General features: G+C 34.2%; 1 protein-coding gene across 1 annotated transcript in view; it reads left to right on the forward strand.

Moving 5' to 3' along the window:
* SEMA3C (semaphorin 3C) overlaps positions 1-21,631 on the forward strand; it is a gene marked incomplete at its 3' end in the record, with an annotated part of 141,043 nt that overhangs the window by 96,306 nt on the left and 23,106 nt on the right. The window contains exons 9-11 of the mRNA XM_084229583.1: positions 530-599; positions 1,378-1,522; positions 9,791-10,013. Coding sequence (XP_084085709.1) covers positions 530-599; positions 1,378-1,522; positions 9,791-10,013 — 438 coding nt within the window. The remainder of the gene's footprint in view (positions 1-529; positions 600-1,377; positions 1,523-9,790; positions 10,014-21,631) is intronic.

Genomic DNA, 21,631 nt, shown 5'->3' on the forward strand with positions numbered 1-21,631 from the left:
CATAAGCCAAAAAAACCATTTTGTTTTACATAAAGGAAAAAAGTCACTGGAAGAGTTGTCTCTCAACCTAGGTCAACAATAAATTGAGGTCTGTATTTTTTTTTTATTTAAGAGAATAATATGTTACCATTAAATGATATTTACAAAATATCGACAAAATAAGAAACAGGAAAATTTCTATAGCTCTAATAACCTGAGATATCCTCCAGTAATGTTTTTATTGTATTCTTTTATATAGTTCTAAGTTTTACTTGGCTCTAGTACATATTATGCCTTTTCCACTTAATATTATTTCATTAGTATGGTTTCCATAAGGTTGCAAAGTCTTCATAAATCTTTTAAGTGTATTTATAATCTTTAATTTTACTTTACCATGTGTCTATCACGTAGTTGTTTCCAAATAATAATAATGTTGCAATAATATCTTTGTAAATGATACTTTTCTTAGTTAAAATTATTTTCTTAGGGTAACTTTTAAAAATTAGTTGTAATTGGAGCACTTTGAAAGAATAATATTTCCCTGTTATAGAGGATGTGTTTCTGCTGGAAACTGATAACCCAAGGACAACACTAATATATGGCATTTTTACAACATCAAGGTAATTATTAAATAGTTATTGATTTTATCAATTAAGCAATATTTATATAAACAATTATTTAAGAAGCATTTTTACTTTGACTTTTTATTTTACATAGCATTTGGGATGCAAACTCCAACTTTATTGCTTTTATGTGATTACCAAAGTATATTTGTGCTGAATTAATGCTTTCAAAGTAATTTTGTGCAAAGTATTTATGGTTTTTTTTTTTATTTTTCTCAAAGAAGGAAAAATGTGAATTATAATGCAGAAAGAACATATATAAAGTATTTTAAGGAAATCATTTGAAGAATCGTGATTCAAGTAAATTGTGTGTTTCTTTAAAATTAGGTCTCCTGGAACAATATGAGTGATGACTCTTCAGAAATACACAAAACACTGAACTAGTTTTTATGTCCTATATGATAATATTTCATGTTTTTGAATATTCATATTATTTCCCCAGGATACCCAATCTCAATTATTTTTATTTCAGAAGGTTTACTATGTTCTTACCCTTTCTACACACATTCCTGCATACATATATGTTTTTAAACGTTGAAAATTTTTCTATAACTTATTAATGTCTGCTGTCTCCGTAGATTGTTTTCATGCTTTGTTTACCAACAAATGACTTATTTCAGATGAATAAAAGTTTTCAGCTATACAAGGTGTATCATCACATTCAATTTTTTTCTTGATGAATTATATCAACCTTTTTTGAAAAACTTTGCCATGTATTTTTTTATTGTATTTCAATTAAGAAATAAGAAAATTGACTTTCTGTTTTATTTTTTAGCTCAGTTTTTAAAGGATCAGCAGTGTGTGTTTATCATTTATCTGACATCCAGACTGTATTTAATGGACCTTTTGCCCACAAAGAAGGGCCCAATCATCAGCTGATTTCCTATCAGGGTAGAATTCCATATCCTCGTCCTGGAACTGTAAGTATTCAGGAAAGTTTCCTTATTATTTTATTTTTTGAAACAATGTAATTTGATAACAACTGAATACCATGTTGAAGTTTATTAAATGAAATCATAGGCTCTTCCAAAATGTTCATTATAATTTTTCAACTCATGGATTCCATATTTGGGATTTCCATATTTGGGATTTAATACGTGATGTAAGTTGTAGCGCTCTCTACAAATTTTCCTAAGTTCTCTTACTAAATCAATTTCATTTATATTTTAAGACAACTGGGTGTGTTAGGACAGAGATATTGTCCTAATTTTATTGGCATAAAAGCTATAGCTTGGAAAGTGCTAACATTTCAGTGGCAGCCTAAGAATTTGGATGCTAGTTCTGTTTCACAGCTTGTCCTTATATTAAGAAATCTCATCTGTTTTAATGAAGGAATAACCATGTGAAAATTAATTTAGAGAATACTCATGGGGAGATATTTTAATTTTGAGATATATTTAGTTTAAGATTACATGTTATATATTTATCAAAAAAAGGCAGTGGTACGTGTGAACAGATAATTACTATAAAAGTGTTGTTATAAAGCAAATATAATTTTCACAAAATAATATACAATTTAGATTTATTTAACTGTATGCAACTTAAGCAATTAAAAATTTCCTGAACTAAAGCAAATTTTAAGAAAGTTATGTTCCTCTTGGTTTCTTAGGTAGGCAGCACAATGGTTAATTATTGATATGTATGTATATAGGACAATTAACTTCTAATTAACTTTGGAGACTTATAGCTATTGCTACTTATCCATTAAATAATTAAATCAATTTTAAAGGCCAGGTTAATGATGACTGGTAACCAAGATCTACCTTAGAAGTCACAATCTTTTTGTAAATGACCTCACTTTGATGTTCAGAGTTCAACAAAGAATGGGCAAATTATTTTATATAAAACACTGAAAAGAAGTCAACAGAAAATTACATCCTAGGGTGCCTCTATTTGGAGTGTGTTGGATGAGAAGCACTATTACATAAGAGAAGGGACTTGAAGGGTGAAACTCAGCAACTTTTAAATTCCATTATAACTCAAAGCTCTCATTATTACTTTCAGTGCATTTCATACATTTCCAAATCATTCACTGATAACTTATTCAAAGATAAGTCATATTTTAGAGAAAATTACTTACTATTTGATGTTGACTAAGTAGTTGTTTCATTCTACTACATACCATTCAGAAGTGATTATAATTGCATATACTTTTATCAGCATATAATTCTATTGAAATATAGATGGGGTTAGCATTCAATAAATCTCCATTGCCGCCAAATAAAACCTTGCAAGAAAACCACAAATAAACAAATAAAACAGATAAAAGAGAGACTTGCTAATTGATTCAGGGTTCTAGGCCTGAGAACATCAACAAGTGTGGCCTGGAGCTAGCTTGTACCAGCTCACAAGATCAGATTACATGTGCCTTGCCTCAAGGACATCAGAGTAGAACCTTGAAATGAGTCATGGTGGGAGTATTCACACCAAAGAAAATGGTCAGTGCTACAAATTAGGGATTTTTTTTAAGAAACTCCCCATTATCCCTCATCAGACTCTTCACCTAAATGGCAACTCTAAAGGACTGTGAGGGTCACAGAAAGCCACCTATGTCAAATAGTTATTATTCCACATAAAATGGGGTAGAGAGACCATTTTTACTAAAACAAAATAAACCAATCCTATAATAGAAAATTCTGCTAGCAGTCCTGCTTTTCTCTATTTCCAAGCTCCTAAGGAAAAGCATTATATTTTCCTGTTGAGTTGTATGGAATAAGCCAGAGGACTTAGTGACACACATCTGGAGCAAACTCCATGAAAAAAAGGGAGTAGTCAGTACTTGAAACATATTTCTATAATGTGGTTTTCTACATCTGGTGCTGAGACCAGAACAGCTCCTTTAAATTAAAAAAATTGTCAGATGAGTGATCCTTAGGGAATAAAATCAGCAGGGTGGAGGAATGACCTCTGGAACTCCTCCTGGAAAAGCATACCTTCCTGAAGATTTGGTCCCTCCACCCTTCACTGAGCAATGCAGCATGAAGTCAGCTCTCTGACTTAGAATGGTCAGTGTATGTCTATTCTGTCTTCTCTCGGCTTCCAGGACTTAATATCCTGCTCATGTAGCCAGAAGACCTACAGCCAAGTGACCCAAAGCATTCCCTCTTGTCTCAGGTTAAGAATGTTGCCTCTGAAGTCCTCCCAAAGATAGATCAACTTTATTTCCCTGCACAGTAGTTCAGTTGCCAGGTCAACTTCATAAATATATGACTGGAGTCTTACGGAAGTGACACTGGCAGAAATTTTATACTCTCATTCTAATGTTCCCTGTAGGTGCTTCTTTTAAAGCAGGGTTGATAGCTGTGTTAGCAAGCTGCCCCAACCAGCAAGTCAGTAGGAAGAAGCCTGCCAATTGTGTCATAATGTTTTTCCATAAGTAATTCAAGTTTGTGGAAGAAACAAGACACCTTTGGTATGTTGCAAAAGGGCAGCCAAAAACTGCAGCTTCTCTCTGTGGCTGAGCTGAATACTACATTATTCTCTTGCAACATGTATAAGCTTTACTAGAAGCATGTGTTTGCATATACTGTCTTGTTAAAGAAGAACCTATTAAAAGTGTTTAGTTTTAACATAGATTTATTACTGAAGTAGAACCATCTGATTTGATTATCATGCTTTGAACATATCTAGTCCCAAGTTCAATAAAATACCACAGAAAAATCATGATCCACATAGTCCAAGGTGGCAAAAAAAAAGTTCTTTGTTGGGCCTCCCCAGTGGCGCAGCGGTTGAGCGCTGGGTTGCGAAGCTGCCCGCGGCCTCTGCGATGCCGGTTCGATCCCCGGCTGCTCCCCGGCCACCGGAGGAGGGTCCCACATGGCGTGCAGACCTCTCCTGCCGCCCACTGCTCCCCTCAGCAGTGTACTTCGGTCCTTCTGCCTGCTCTGCTCCCCGCTCTGGCTCTGGTGAATTCTCTCACTCTCCCGTGCTTCTGACTGTACCTAGTGCATGTATAAAACAAAACAAGCAAACAAACAAACAAATAAATAAAACATGCCTCTATTAAAAAAAAAAAAGTTCTTTGTTAGCACTTTTGTTGAGTAGATGCACTTCCTTTAATTTTGTTTTTTGTTATTTCACTTTTATTTGTTTTTAGCTTGTATTATTTCAGTTCATGTTTTTAATTGTATTTTTATTGAGGTAAACTTGGCTGAAAACATTGTATGTGATTCAAGAATATAGGTTCACACCTCTTCAGATATATGTTACCACACCACCCCCACCACCAAGGCACCAAGGCACCCTCTTTACATGCATCTTCTCTTTGTTCTTACATTAGAAGTATTTCTATTTCTTATCACTGTTTAAAATCATTCAGTCAGTAAATATTGAATACAGAAGGCAAATAGACATGAAAAGTCAATTACTTAGTGTTTCACATTGTTATTAAAAATATGTGAATAAAACAGACATCAGATATTACTGCAGTTTAGAGATTAGTGGCGGGTTATTCTTGTTGGGAAGGCATCAAACAAGCATGAGTCTGAACTGCTGGCTGTTGATAAGTAAGGAAGGATTTTTCAAGCAGAGTTTACAGCATATATCACAAGGCAAAGATGAAAATAAATGAGTCCTAGGATCTCTGCATGGGCTAGTAGAACTGAAACAGAGGACTCTTGCAGGTAGTAAAGGATAAATGTAAGGAAAGGATCATTTCTAAAGCCTAAGTGCAAGTCGTCATCTGTGTCATTCTTTGGGCTTTAAATAAAAGGCCTAGACTGCCAAAGGTTTAAACATAAGATCACTTACTCTCAGATACAAGTTTCACAGACCAATGTTAGAAACTTGTCCAGATTCTGAGATGCCACTAAATCCATCTGTTTATCCATATACTACTCATATTTCAAGTGTCAGTTCAAGCCACCACCTTCCGCCACCCCTAGACCATGCCAAACTCTCTTCTAGTTTTGCATTTACCCTCTGCTATCTGTTTTTGGCCTCAATTACTACCTGTTCCCCTCCCCCTTTATATTCTATGATCCAATAATTACAATTCCCTAAATACCTCAAACTTTGTTTACATATCTCTAAACTGGTTCACCGACCCTAGCAGCCCATAAGTGCTCCACTATTCTAAATTTGCTCAAAAAATGTTGACTCTTAAACATGTACAGCAGTTGATTATAAATCAAGCTGTTATTTATTTATATTTGCCTTAAATTATTATTATATATCTTGTTATTTTGCTTGAGCATGTCCATTTCCTTACATCAAAATACTTTGTGAATAAAAACTGTCCAAATAATGGAATATGATTTATATATCACTGTTTTTTTTTTAATATTTTATTTATTTATTTATACAAGCCCTGGGTACAGTCAGAAACACAGGAGGTGAGAGAATTCATCAGAGACAGAGTGGGGAGCAGAACAGGCAAACCGATGAAATACACTGCTGAGGGGAGCAGCAGGCGCGTCAGGAGAGGTCTGCTGCACCATGTGGGACCCTTGCCAGTGGCCGGGGATTAAACCTGCGCTGCGGAGGCTGCGGGAAGTTTCACAGCTCACAGGTAGTTTTGCAGTCCAGCGCTCAACCGCTGCGCCACCAGGGAGGCCCAAATATATCACTGTTAATACTGAAAACAAGTATAATGAATGTAAGGATTAGGACAATATTTAGGTACATTGGAGAATGACAGATGCTCAGGAATATCTAAGAATGGGAAAGAAATTATGTAAGGGTAACAATCGCTGATTTTGCTATAACATGGCTTCTTTATTGTTCCTAGCAGTTCACCTATGTTTTAGTAATTAAAACACTTCAAATGTCTTTACTCAAAAAAGGAGTGCTTATCACTGCTCGATAAACTGAAAGCCAGAACTGGGAAAGAACAAACACTTCAAAAAGAAAAGTTTAACCAAAATTACTTAATGACTCTATGTAGAGTTAAATTTCTCCTCTGAAGAATTGATACATAAGCCTAATTAGTCATCAAAGGCATTATTTTATGTTAGCACATGGATGTTATGTTATCTTGAGATTTCAGTACACATGATTTCATATATTACAAGGTGAAGGACAAATCCTATCTTATTTATACTTGCAGTATTATGATGAGCAAACATACAAGTCCAGATAGAGAATCTGCAAAGGGTGATTAAAGATTATGCCATGAATCAATGAAGTTAATTGTCAAAAGAATTGTGATTTAGAAAATAACCTCATACTAGGAAATGCTTGCTTCTAAGCAAGAAGTTTATTGTGAATATAAAGAAAAATGCCAAACTGGGACTATTAGGATCGATAAAAAATAGCTGATTTGAGTTGATTTGTTTGGGTTACTTATTTAATAACTACAAATTTGGACTACCAAAACATAATTTTATATGAATTTCAATTATTGTTAAATAAAACCCAGAAACTAGATACTTACATATTTAATAAGCTTATCTCATATGAAAATACGTGCTAACGAGAAATGATACAAGTAGCCTAGTAATGCATGCTAATTTTGGATCTTTCTAACTCTTACAAACGAATGCTTGCAAATATTTAGGGAGATATCTCAGCTTGGCAAACCATAATTAGTGGTGTTTTAAGAAGGACTGGAACTATTTAAATTGCCCATGCATTTGTTCTTTCCATGTTTTCATTCAGTGAGCAATGTAGTTCCCTTTTTCCATTTTGTGTGAAGGATGAGGGTAGAAAATACCCATAATTCTATACTTTTTTTGAAGCATGGAATACATCCATCACCTTAAAACACCCTCAAATGAAATTCTTTGTCCTCATCTGGTCTTCACTGTGGGCAATTTTTAAACATGTATATTTAAATAAAATGCTTCTTTCTAAAAGAAAAACATATGAGTCCCAGATGAAAGTGTAGTTAATGGGATAATGAATAAGAAGTTTAGTTTTATCATCTTGTTTTTCCCTCCTTAGTGAAGACAATTATTGCTTTCTGTTCCTTCTACCAAAAGAATACTATATTTCCTAGTCCTATAAAATTTTTCAATAATGTTAACTGCTCAAAGTTAGTCTAAATATGTAAAATGGATGATGCAGTCTTTATGAGCAAGGCTGCATTAGTCATTTGTTGGCTTATTTGCAAATGTGGGTCTGCCTGGCACCAGTGACCCAGAGGAATGAACATTCTTGGCTAACTGTTGCAAGGATTTAACCCAGAGGTTGCCATGTTTTGTTTTATCCCTAAAGTTGTTTTTCTTGTTTTCATTGGTGAACATTAAAATTTTGGCAGATTTCACATAAAATTCCACATTTTCATCTTCTGTTGAAATCAGCCATACTCAGCTTATATTCCTGCAGAGAAGGTACTGCCTAGATACAAGTTTTCATTGTCCCTGTGAATAAGGCCTAATTTTCCAGTCTGTGTTGTCCACATTACATCCTACTGTTTACCACAGATGCTGTACCCACTGCTGTTGGTCAGGAAGCTTGCTTCACTGCTTTCCTTTTACCTAGTACCTCTCTAAAGAGGATAAGTGAAAACTAAAGCAGAAATGCTATTGTTTCAAGAAAAATAAGACAATTTTTGTTTCTGAAAGTAAAGCTACGGACAGATGTCTAATAGGGTTAGACAAAGCATGTTGAATTCAAAGATTACACTCAGCTATGTGAATATAAATTGTTCTTATAACTTAAACACTTGTATCCTATTAATGAGTGAGTCTGTATTCCAAGTTTCAGCAGCTACCAGCCGACCCTTGAGTTTGGCCTCAAATGACCTATAAATGGAATCTTCTCCTCAGAAGCCCTTGCCACGCTCCCTTTCCAGCACCACTGTAGCTGTCCAGCAGTCCTTTCTCAGATCTCATTATTACGTTCTGTCTGACCCTTTAAACTTGATGCTCTATCTTTCCTCTCCTGGCCAGAATTGAGAGCCCTGTTTCACATAACTCATAGAGCAAAATTGAATATCAGATATAACAGACTCCCTCATTAAATTACAAATAGTACACATTATCAAATATCTTTTTCTTTAACTTTGTTAAAGGTCTGAGGGTGAAACAATGAACAAAATATACCTAGTTATGATCAACACACAGTTCAATTTCTAGGAAGCATATACACAGAAAGACAGGCACAGCTAATATAGAATATACAGTTATGAAAATAAGGTTGCGAAGAAAAATAAAGCAGGCTAAGAAGAGCGTAGGTACATGGAGCCAATTTTAATGTGTCATCACCTTTCAGGAAGTAACTTCTGAACCGAGAGCTGAATGAAGCAACAGAGAATACCATAGAGTTGTCTGAAGAAAGGTATTCCAGATAGGGAACAGCAAGAGCCTAGTCCTAGAAGGGTTGTATATTTGAGTCTCAGAAAGTGCAGAAAGTACTGTGGCACTTGTAGATGCAGACAACATACATGCATAGGCCTTAGGCCATCTAAAGCTATTGAGGTTTTATTCTAAGAGTAATTGAAGTCTTTTCTAGTGGGGAATAATCAAGTCACATTTACCACATCCAGTCCAAGCTCCAGCTTCTAAGAGTTCTCTTTTCAGAGGGGGAATCATAAGGACTAAATTCTCGGCACATTAGAGATGTGGTTGAATTTGTTATGATAATCTAGTTTATGTTTGTCAGTAGCAGCATAAGATTATATCTACAATTTTTTTTTCTAATAATACCATGCCTGAAAGAGATAAGAAATAGAAATGGATGAGAATAGTGAAAGTTATATGACATGCAAAGTGGTATCATCTTCTCTCCAAAAACATTCAGGTAAATTAAGTGCAGTTAGCTTCACCTGAATGTTCAAATTATGCATCCTGTGCATTTATTTTCTACAGATAGTACTATATATATAGTCCTGCTGGTTTCTCCACAATAGGTAACAAATATAAAAACTTGGGTTTCTAAGTATTTTGAAAAGTAGGGCCTCCCTGGTGGCACAGGTGGTTGAGTGTTGCGCTGTGAAGATGTCTGCAGCCTCTGCAGCGCAGGTTCGATCCCAGCCGGCCAGCGAGAATCCCAGGCGAATCAGACCTCTCCTGCCTCACCCGCTGCTCCCCTCAGCAGTGTATTTCATCAGTCTGCCTGTTCTGTTCCCAGCTCTGTCTCTGCTGAATCCTCTCACCCTCCTGTGCATCTGTCCTGTACCCTGGTTCTTGTATAAAAATAAATAAATCTTTAAAAAAAATAAGTAAAGACCTTTTGTTTATTACTGGCAAATATTTTATTGACTTGACCATATATATATATATAAATTGTTTGCTTGTTTGTTTTAGTGTCCAGGAGGAGCATTTACACCCAACCTACGAACCACCAAGGAGTTCCCAGATGATGTTGTCACTTTTATTCGGAACCATCCTCTGATGTACAATTCTATTTATCCAATCCACAGAAGACCCTTAATTGTTCGTATAGGCACTGACTACAAGTACACAAAGATAGCTGTGGATAGAGTGAACGCAGCAGATGGTAGATACCATGTTCTTTTTCTCGGAACAGGTATGTATTTGAGCTCAAATTTTATGTGTAATAAAAAGAGTTTGGTAATGAGGGCCTTGACATTGGAAACAGAAAGATTTCAATTTTGCTTCTATCTGATATTCTCAATGAGGAATTTAATGTCTTAGTTTCTGTATTTGTAGAAATAAGTTACTTTATAGGGTTGTTGTAAGGAATAAATAGGTTTGTTTATAAAAATGACCCTTGAACAGTTCCTGACACATACTATAGCAAAATATAGTACTAATGAGTTGAAAGAAAGGAAGGGGAATTACTTTACCTTTTTTAAATAACATTTTGATTAACATTGGTCTACAGTGCTTGCATTATGGACATATAGGGCCCCCTTCACTTGCCCTTGCCATAGAGCACCCACCACTAAAGCACCACCACAGCATCTTATGCAGGATGGGAAATTTTAAGTCCACCACCACAGCCTCTTATGCAGGATGGGACATTTTAAACATCGACAAATATTTCTCTCAAGTGAAACAAAAGTCTGTGTCTTTTTTCATAAATGTCATCTCTTAGTGATAAAGATAATGATACATATATATTCAAAATAACATTGGAAAATGAATTGAATAACTAAAATACAGGTGAGTTTTTTGAAAATTTTAGTGGTACTATTTTCAATACATTAACAATTTTTAATTTGTTATTTTACTTTAACAGACATATTGAGTGAAAGTACTCTTATTCATGCATGTATCTGATATGAATGACTAGCCTTGTGTATTGTAGAGCAGTGGTTCTCAAAATGTGGTCATTTGATCAACAAAATACATATCACCCAAAAGCTTATTAGAAGTACAAAGTTGGGGCCTTCAACTCAGAAACTTTGTATAGGTTACTCAGCCATCTATGTTTTTACAAATCCTCCAGATAATTCTGATACATAATAAACTTTGAGATCCACTATTCAAGCTAACAAAGCTCTAGTTTTCTGGTTAGGCAGTAATTAATATCTTTCAACATCTCTGTAAACTTTTTAGGCACTAATGAAATTTCTTGTTGTAATATCAATACTATTCCATGAAACTTGGTAGTTTCTCTGCTAGTTTAATGCATAGATGTAAAAATGTATCTGTAAACCTCATTGAGAGGTAGGCAGCAGTAGAATTTATATTTTGAGCTAAAGAATGAATTGCTCTCAGATGTCAATTTGATAGATATTTTTACTAGCTAAATGAAATTGCCCAAGTATGATTTTGTTAAAAGTTCTTATTATATCCTTGTTTATTCTTAAACTTAAAACCAAGATCTAAATACTTCACTCTCACATAATTTCAGTTTGTGCAGAGCTGAGATTGAGAAACTTCTGACAGATACTATTTGGCATTATTCCCTACCATTGGACCTAGCGTGTGTTTTCAATGGTCTTCCCTTTGCCCCATACATAAGGTATAATTCTTCCTTTCCAGACTAGCAGGCCCCCACTATACTTTGAATTTTATCACATCCTGCCATTTTCAGAACCTTTCTTTATCAATTATATTCTTATTCTCTTCATTCTTATCTTTCATCCTTCTAACCATTTTCATGCTTAGAAGCCTTATGCAAGGTTGTAGAGCCAGACCTAAGATTTCACCCACTGCCACCTCTGTGATGCTGCTGATTTTGCAGATGTCTTTAATGATCTCATGATAAGAAAATCCAGTGGTCATAACCAGTGAAATACCTTCCTTTGCTCTTTGCATCATTTGCCATTGTAGAATCTCTCCCTACCTGTTGCTTCAGTGAGGAGTTACATAAATCCCCCTTTTCCCAGGCACGTTCTTCAATTACTCTAACTTTTCCCACCCATGAATGTGGCTATTCCCCTGAGGTTCTTCTATTCATGATCCTCTTCTTTGAACATATTCTTTTGCTGTCTCGTTCATTCATCTGGTTTTATTTACCTATTTTGTGCAAACAAATCCCAAATGTATATAAATAGTCATTGCCTGAGCTCAATAATTGCATTTAATACTTACTGTTAGGTAACATGAATTGTATGACCCATTAATATTTCAAACCTCATGCTTCAAATTCAGTTTACTCACTTCTGGGACTCTAGTTGGTGCTTAATCCAGTCTCCTAAAAATGTATTCTTAAACTACACATTTCCCTCAAGATTCCATGTCTCCTTATTATATAACTCCCCTTTAAGCATATCACAGTAATGGGTAACCTCAAAAGTATTTGTCAAAATTAATTGAAAATCATAACTCTGCCTATCGATTTTATGTAATGAAATAAATTCATAAATGACAACAAAAGCTAATCGTCAAGTTCATATAACCTGTGATCTCCCAAGATATAAACTCCATGTAAATGACTACTAGGAGTTGTTTTTAGCCTTATCTCTGATCATCCAAGGTGTAGTTTGCATTTGGAAAAACAAAATCTTTTCCTAAAGTGAAGCGGCCATTTGGAGTTACTTCTCCCTACTGTCTCAAATTACTCAGAAAAAAAATATTCTTTTTTTCCTTTAGAATCCTTTCCTAAAGGTAGATTTTGATGATACATTTGATTTTTTTCATGAAAGTCTATAAAATATTTAGATTCCATTGAGGGAATTTTCCAAACTTTATAAGCTGTGCAACCATGTTTACTCAGATAGAAGACAGTAACAAACAAGTTTTGTACAAATTCTTTGATTTTTTTTTACCACATTAGTATCTGGCACCTTTACATAGACTCTGTATTTTGGTACTTAAACACTTTTGTAGTTTTCAAAAACAGTATTTAGGCATGTTTCAAATTGTTGTGGAAAGCTTCACTAATGATTGCTTACCAACCATATGAGTCTGTTGTAGACTGTATAGGAAAGTGCAACTATGACAATGCCTTTGCCAAACGCATCTCTCCGAAGAGCTGGTAACTGACTTAACAATTGAGCCTTATCCTTATGGTCATATCAGACCACATTATAATTTAAAAACAGTGACTTCAATTTATCTGACACTCCAATAACCAGTATGTTTATATAAAATACTTGCTGTCCTATTAGTTCTTGGACTGCTGGTAGAATTTCCTCAAAAGGGAGTTCTCTGTGTTTGTTTAATGCTAAAGGTAAATAGTCTTTTCAGAAATGAACTTGTGAGAATCATAGGTGTACTGTTCCCGGGATCTCTTAACTTTCTGTATCTAAATCTGAGGAAGGATATGTCTTGGGTATTACCAAATGCCTAAGTATCAGCAAGCCCTTCACAGTTATAAATAGTGATGCTCCAAATGTTGCCACAATGAGGCAAGTTTCTGTCATGGTTTCCCTTTCTGTGTACCATTATGGGAAATTCAATGAAGACATTAGTTGTAAAGGAAGCTATCACAGGAAAAACTTATGTAACAGTTTATTGGAATGCAGATAGGATGTCATGTAGCTGTATTTGCTTTGATTATTATGGAAGATTTTTGTAGGTCTCACAATCTCCATAGTAGTTGTGTGGGCTTAATCCCTGGTATCTTTTACAATTAGCTCATTACAAAACACTCACTGAGGCTGAGCTTGAGAGACTGATCATCTCTCAGCCGAAGGCTAGCTGTCTGTGGAACTGCCTCATTATATTTTTTGTGCTACTAGATGCCAAGAGAGACAATAGGTGGGTGGGTAGATGGATTGATAGATGTAAAGAAAATAAAGAAGAGAAGGGAAGGCAAGAGAAGGAAAGGAAATGAAGAAAGGAAATAGACAAATGAGCTTTGTCCTCTCATCTTTTATCATTGTCTAGTGTAGGAATCAACAAACTACAACCTGGACCAAATCAAACCCATTGCATGTCGAACCCATAAGCTAAGAATGTTGTTTAACATTGTTAAATATTGAAAAAATAATAAAAAGACTACTTCATGAACAGTGAAAATTATAAGATTTTTAGATTTCAGTGTTCATAAATAAAGTTTTATTAAATTACAGCCATGTCCATTATTAACATTTTGTCTGTGCTGCTTGTGTGCTACATGGCAGATTTAAGTAATTACCACAGAGAACTTTTGCCCCACAAAACCTAAAATATTTATTATTTGGTCTTTTACTGGAAGTTTGCTGATCCATGTTTTGTAATTTAATTTTATGTACAATTTTACAAAACTTAATGCTTTTTAAAGGAGCTATTTTCTAGTATGTAAATATAAGACAGAATTCACAATGTTGGTGAAATAAGTATTTCTTCTTTTATCTTGAGCCAAAGTTATATGATTATTTATTATATTAAAACTTAAACTAAAAACCAAGTTTACTGATTTATTTTCCTATTATTCCTGCTACCACCCCCCCAAAAAAACATGGAAAAGATATATTTTAAAATCTGTGCTTTGTTTTAGTCTGTAGTACTTGTAGATATATGGTAATATAGTTATGGTTTTTTGTTTGCTTTGGTTCTTACTATTAGAGGTGTGAGTATTTTTGTGTTTCTTTTTTTAAAATATTTTAAGAAGGGCTATAAAACAGCAGGCAAGTGCTCTCGTAGGATTAACATTTCTATTTTAACTATTGCTAATATCCAGGCATTTGTTCTAAGCCAAATGTATTGCACAGTGAAGGGATTTTTGCCTGTTTTCCTTTTGCTTCTAGAGTTATGAAAATATTTAGGTGTCTGGGTCAGGTTTCAACATATTCTGTCAAATTTATATTTTAGCACTTTACATGATTCTGAATGACATGTGGTTTCTGATGAAAGAGTGAGAATATTCTTGTGAATGGATGTTAGAAGTTTAGGATGATTTAATACCATTATGATTCTTTAATGTAAGGCTGATCCATGTAGAGTTCTGCCAAAATTTTTATATAGTATGTTCTGTTTCATGCTTCTTATTAGCTTCCGTTTAACTGAATGAGTACTGAGTTAGAAAGTTGGCTCCAGTAAGTTCTTTGAAAATGTGTTTTGAAGTGTGTGCCACATATGTGGCTAAAGCCTTAATATGTTTGCCTTCCAGACTTAAAGGATAACTGCCTTCATAGTAATCAGCCAGTTCTGGCAGTTTCATCTCTTGGAATGGCACACTTAATGAACTGCAGAGCCAGGCATTTTGATGTTTAAAGAATACCCTAAAATACTCCATGTAAAATTTGATAGCTGGAGCAGTGTTTTTGAGTTCAGAAAAGACTCAATTGGATACTGTACATAAATGTCAGTCTAGGAAAAAGATCTAGACTTCTCCTTCACAAGAAGTAAGAAACAAATTCCTTTATAAGTCACTCATTTTTAATAATTCCATGGTTCACTGCTTTCTGGAACAGAATCTGGAAATATCTGAGCATTTAACAAGGTTTCTGCAGGCATTTTCACAGTAGGAAATACTAATGAAACAGCACAGTGATAGCTAAATTGATGAGAGAAAGATGATAAATGAGAGTATGATGACGGTTTGATCCTATAGAAGAGTAGGAAGGAGGAATATATGGAGGTGAAAAGGGGAAGATAGTTCACACCATGATTGTTAATCCAGAGATGACTATTCTCATTTAAATTTTACCTTAAAAAGACAATTTATTGGGCCTGCCCATTGGCACAGCAGGTGGAGTGCTGCGCTGTAAAGCTGTCCATAGCATCTGCAGCGTGGGTTCGATTCGTGGCCGGCCAGGGAGAAACCCACATGGTGTGGTAGATCTTTCCTGTCTCATCTGCTTCTTCTCTCAGCAGTGTATTTCAGTTGTCTGCCTGTTCTGTTCCCCACTCTCTCTGGTGAATTCTTTCACCCTCCGGCACCTCTGACCTGTAACCCAGTTCTTGTATACATAAATAAATCTTTTTTAAAAATCTGCAAACATAAATTACATGATTAATCAAAATTAAATTTAAAAAAAGGCAATGTATTAAAAATAAATGTGGGGCTAATTGCTGAAAAACATTATTTCATAGAGTTATTTTCCTTTAAGTTACTCTACAGAGATATTCTTTTAAAGACAGCATAAAATCTCACATAACAATTACATAAATTATAATATTGTGTGGTATGACAAATTTGAGGTTTGAAAGATTCACTCCCTTGTGGAGCCTGATTGTAATCCCCCTAAAATAAATTTTAGTGCTATAAGTTTGCCTGAATTATCCATTTATTACTTAGCATTCTTCTCAAAACACAAAAAGTCTTCTTCAGATTTTTCTAATACATTATTGCTATTATAATGATGCTTGTTAAATTTATTTATAGTGCTTACACTTTAACAGATATGTTATTGAATCTCCTCCAACCCTTACAACTACCTTAAGAAGATTTGTGAGGATGTGGACTCGATGGAGGTTAAGGATATTTATCTGATTTACCCGTTGCTGTGAGTAATATTTAGAATAGTGCTTCATCACTCAAAATTATCACTCAGTAGATATTTGAATGAATAAATAAATGATTTCCACTTATCCACCATACGTTTAGTCTGAAAGTCACATAAGTCAAAATCACATAAATGTTTAGTATGTGATACAACCAAAATACGAACACTTATCTGATTTCATATCCTGGGCATTTATCTTCACATTACTACATCATTTATCATCACCATTTTATATTATTGTTCCTCTTAAGAAGTTAAGGTGATTTCATCTTTATTTTCTCATTTCACTATGAGCTAACCTCACATAATTCTGATGTGTCGACATCCAGCATTCGTATTGGCATTTCTGTGAGTGCCATCACTCACATTCACATCCACACGCCGTCATCAAGTCTTCAGGTGAACAAGACTCCTCTTACAAGGTGACAGGGAAGACTTTGAACAGACTGGATTTGTGTATAAATTTGTGTTGATAGAATTTAACCTAGAAATCTTACATATTTTTATGTCAGCCAATTTTTAAATATTTAGGAATGAAAGAAGTAATATTTTGAGGGGAGAAGATAGGATGTAGAAATGGAGTAGGATTTCACCTTAATTTTTGACATATCACTGAATCTTTGAGCATTTCAGAATTTGTTTTAAAATGGAGCTTATATCTGTGTTCACAATATCTTGTACGTTCAAAAGTATATATATATTATATATATATGCATAAGTTATAATACATAATGCATATAGATACATATATACATAAAGCATACCTCTATTTACTTTTTTAAAATGGATTCTGCATACGTGATTTAGAATTTGGGGAATTTCAGAATGTCATGCAAGGAGATAATGCCTCTCAGCAGGTGGAGAGATGGGAGTAATTTGCTGCTGCACAAGCTCTTTTAAAGACTGACATTTTCCTAAATAACTTGAAAAAAATCTACAGCCAAACCTCATCTCTGTACATTGCATTCATTTAACCCCTTATCCATATGAATGTAAGAAAAATATCCAACCTAAATACATTAATTTATGAAATCTTTTATCTGTATGTTGAGAAGAAATAACCAGTCTGTGTTCTTGTTCTTGATGTGCTGCCAAGTTTCCCTGAGGCCAACTTGGCAGCCTTTGTCGCAGGAGAAGAATTCACAGACTACTACTCAGCCAGATCAGGTCTTCTCTATTTAAATATGCAAAGAAAGTTTAGAGCTAGCTGTCAGGATTTTGTAGAAAGTTAACCTTGAAAATACCGTATTGAAAGGAGAAGAGTTCAAATTGTGAAAAAATGGAAGGAATGTTTCATTTTAAAATATAAAAGGTAGCATAAATTGGAAAAAAACATTTGAAAATGGAATATTTGAGGTGAATCTGTGATAATAGTCACGTTTCATTTATTTGATCTCCTAGCTCATTGAGGCAACCTTAGTTTACATGGATCTCACCATCAACCATTCAAATCATAGGTGTTTGCTTCTTCAAGGCTGAAAGTCTTTCCCTTTAATCTACTAAAATGGGGTTTCATATAATGTAGCAAAATCATAGTGCTGATATGCTATCCCCTTTCCATTACTCTGCCGGTTAAAAGTGAGTCACACATTCCATCTGCGTAGAGAAAATTATACAAAGGTATGACTTATTACAGATTACCTTAGGCTGGATAAACCACTTCATTTAGGCTGGATAAACTACTTATTTTAGGCTGGATAAACCACTTTATTCTATAGTTAACTTTGGCAATGATGTGGATAGAGACAGAGAAAGGAAGGTCAGGAGACTTTTTATATGCTATAAGCAAGAAATGAAGAGAAGCTAAATTAAGCAGGAGTGACAAGTTGGAGGTGGAGAGGGATTATCAGATAATTAGTAAGAGGTCCAGAGATAATTAGTAAGAGGAAAGGACTTTTTTCATGGCATATCTGTCCTTTCTAATCACATGTTATGCATCAGACATTGAATTTATCACCTAAAATATATTATCTCTTTAAAACCTCACAACACCCCAGTGAAAGAGACTCATTACCCCCTTACAATGGTGTAAACTGAGACTTTGAAAGGTTAAGTGACATGCTTAGAGCTATGAAGCAACTGGGAGGAGTAATTAGATTCAAACCCAGTTTTGAGTGAAAGATTTGGTGTACCATAAAATTGGGAAAGTCAAAGAGGGTGTTATGGAAGATGCACTTCAGCAGAGAGGGTTGTGCTAGAGATGTAGATAGGGGAGTCCTTCACATTGTAGGTGTTAACTGAATTCATGACAATCCTAAGGTCACTCTAGGAGACTATGCAGATAATAAGTCAATACTGGGAAGCTCAGGAGGAAAATAAAGACTATTTACCTGGAAGGAGTGATCATAAAAGTAACAGGAGAATAGAGAATTATCATGCTGCCTTCAAGAAAAAAATGGAAAAAGGCAGAAAAGAATAATGGTCAAGGTCATCAAAGGTGTCACAGTTCTATGCTGCTGTCCTCATTTCCCTGTCTTTTTACACACCCATTCCAGTGGAAAGAAAGAGATGTTAACAGAAGGATGTAGGACTAGGGTAACATGGGCAGGTAAATGGTGGGTTAAGAAATGATCAAATGAAGAGTGGTGAAAGCTCCTCTCTTTATCTAAACAACCAGAAACCAAAGGAGATGTTGCAGACCATTTCTTCATGTGGTAAAACTGTGATAACTAATGCAGAATAGCTTATCTTCTGATAAAAATGGTACAGGAAAATGAATTAGTGGCGATAAAAATTTTAATACCATATTACTAATTCTGCAAAACAATTAGGATTCGATACAAATAATTAGTCCCAATTTTTCATTTTTGGAAACTAATTTGTTGCTACCTGTGTAAGATCAGAAAAACCTTACGAGGACATATACCTGCATTATTCAGAGTAAGTCCATTTGTTTTAAAGTTTTAATAAGATCTATAAAGTAGTAAGGGATAATAAAATATGATTTATAAATTTTAGTAATTTTCAAAATACTGAAACAGTAATTTTAGTTATTTCTGAAAACATTGAGTATTCTGTAGTTGTATCACCAAGAAATAACTAATAATCCATGCGTTGATGGATTATCACTTTGTCTAATAAATGTTTTTTAACCTCACAGAGAGAATTGACTTCTATACCTAGAATAAACAAATATATTCAAAATATGTGAATACATTAGTTGAACAAATAATCAAGTCAGTTTTTTTAAAAGGCATGTTTACTATTTTCTAATTTTTTATAAACCTCAACTAAATTAACACTTCTAATTCAGTCACCTTATGTTACACTAACTCAGTAAAATCATTAGTCTTCAGATTTGTCTTTTAACTTTATTCCAGAAATTTATTTCTTAATAACCTGTCTAAATGTATAACTCCAAGCTTTACATGGATGTATAGATAGAAGCATGTCTGTGTTTACCTGTAAAATTCTAGATCCGTCCGCATACAGCAATGTGATATGACAAATTAAAATTTCCAGAAATTTTCTTCAAAATGGCTAATACTAATTTTGAATCAGTGTTTCTCAAAAACCTTATGAATTACAGGGAAAAAAATTGGAATTTTTGTAAGGTTTTTTTTCTTTTTTTATGAATTGTCATGTAGGAATCAGGGGAAATGTTCCTATACAAAGGTTCTATCTAAAAACTTCCTTCTATCATTTATCAGATACAGACATTGAACAAATTAGATGACATCTCTAAACCTTCTTTCCTTAATTCTTAACCTACTTAATGGATGAGATATGTATGCAATCTCATTGAAATATGAAGTGAGATAATGTATGCAAAACCTTGAATTTGCTGACAAGAAATTAGTAAGCATTCAACAGTACATATGTTTCTATATAATAGCTATATATTTTATGAGGCAATTTATTAAAATCAATCATATGTTTATGATTATAAACATATAAGTACATATATGCATTTATAAATATTTTAAAATTTCTGTTTTTTAAAGATTTATTTATTTATTTATACAAGAACCAGGGTGCAGGCCAGATGCGCGGGAGGGTGAGAGGATTCATCAGAGACAGAGCGGGGAACAGAATAGGTAGACTGACGAAATACACTGCTGAGGGGAGCAGCAGGCGCGGCAGGAGAGGTCTGCTGTGCCATGTGGGACCCTCGCTGGCCGGGATAGAACCCGTGGTGCAGAGGCTGCAGACAGCTTCACAGCACGGCACTCAACCACCTGTGCCACCAGGGGAGGCCCAAATATTTTAAAATTTTTATTATGAGTCCTGATATTCTTTTCATGAGACATACGGAATGAACAAAACACATAAATGTCTCTCCTTTCATAGATTTTATGTCCTTTAGGAGAAAACAGCAATGAACAATATCTGTATAGGTATTTTACAGTATTGCTTAAATTTGAGTATATACTATGTAAGAAAAAGAGAGATAAAAAACTCTAATGATAAATCATAAACTGAATTGGTTGGTAATTATGGGAGGTATTTCATTTGTTTGGAAATTATGGATAAAAGTAAATTTGGTGTATAAGAATAGCTATTTCCTTATATCCATTGCAGCGCCATGTTTTATCATTATTTTACTGTCTATATTAAGTGGATCTTTTTTGTAATTTCATAAATCACACACAAACACACATGTGTATTTATATATACATATATATGCGTCAATTTTTTAAATATCTTATTTTTTGTTATAATATTCTTAAGGATTCTCTCAGTAATTTAGCACATTATAAACTCTATCCATTTTATATATTATTAAGAAATTTAAGAAATGTGTTATTTTAGCTGAATTTAGGCAGAAAAAAATTAAAAATCAAAAAGATATATAAAAAACTAATTCAGTAAACTTTTTTTATATTTTATTTTATATATCTTTACATCATTTTTCATTTTTGCACAATGTATGCATTTTAATCTTGGTTATAGTCCCCATAAAATTCCCACCCCCTTTATTTTGACCCTAATCCCTCCTGCCTTCCTTTCCCCCACCCCCATCAGCTGTCTCTGGTTTACAGTTGCTTGTTGATTTTGACTTTTACTTTATTATAATTAGTCTTTTTCCTGGTCCCTTATTTAGGTTTTCTAATTTCCTGCTGTGAGTGAGAGCATCTGGTATTTTTCTTTTTCTTTCTTGCTTATTTTGCTGAGCATGATCCCTTCCAGCTCCATCCATGTTGCTGAAAATTACATGAGTTTATCTTTTTTTGATTGCTGAGTAATATTCCGTTGTGTATATGTACCACGTCTTCTTAATCCAGTCATCTATTTTGGGGCATTTGGGTTGTTTCCATAGCTTAACTCTTGTAAATAGTGCTGGTATAAACATAGGGGAGCAGGTGCCCTTTTAAATTAGTGATTCTGTGTCCTCTTTAACAATTACAAGCACCACCTC

The sequence above is a fragment of the Talpa europaea genome (genome assembly GCF_964194135.1).
Source record: "Talpa europaea genome assembly, chromosome: 3".
Taxonomy (NCBI): Eukaryota; Metazoa; Chordata; class Mammalia; order Eulipotyphla; family Talpidae; genus Talpa; species Talpa europaea.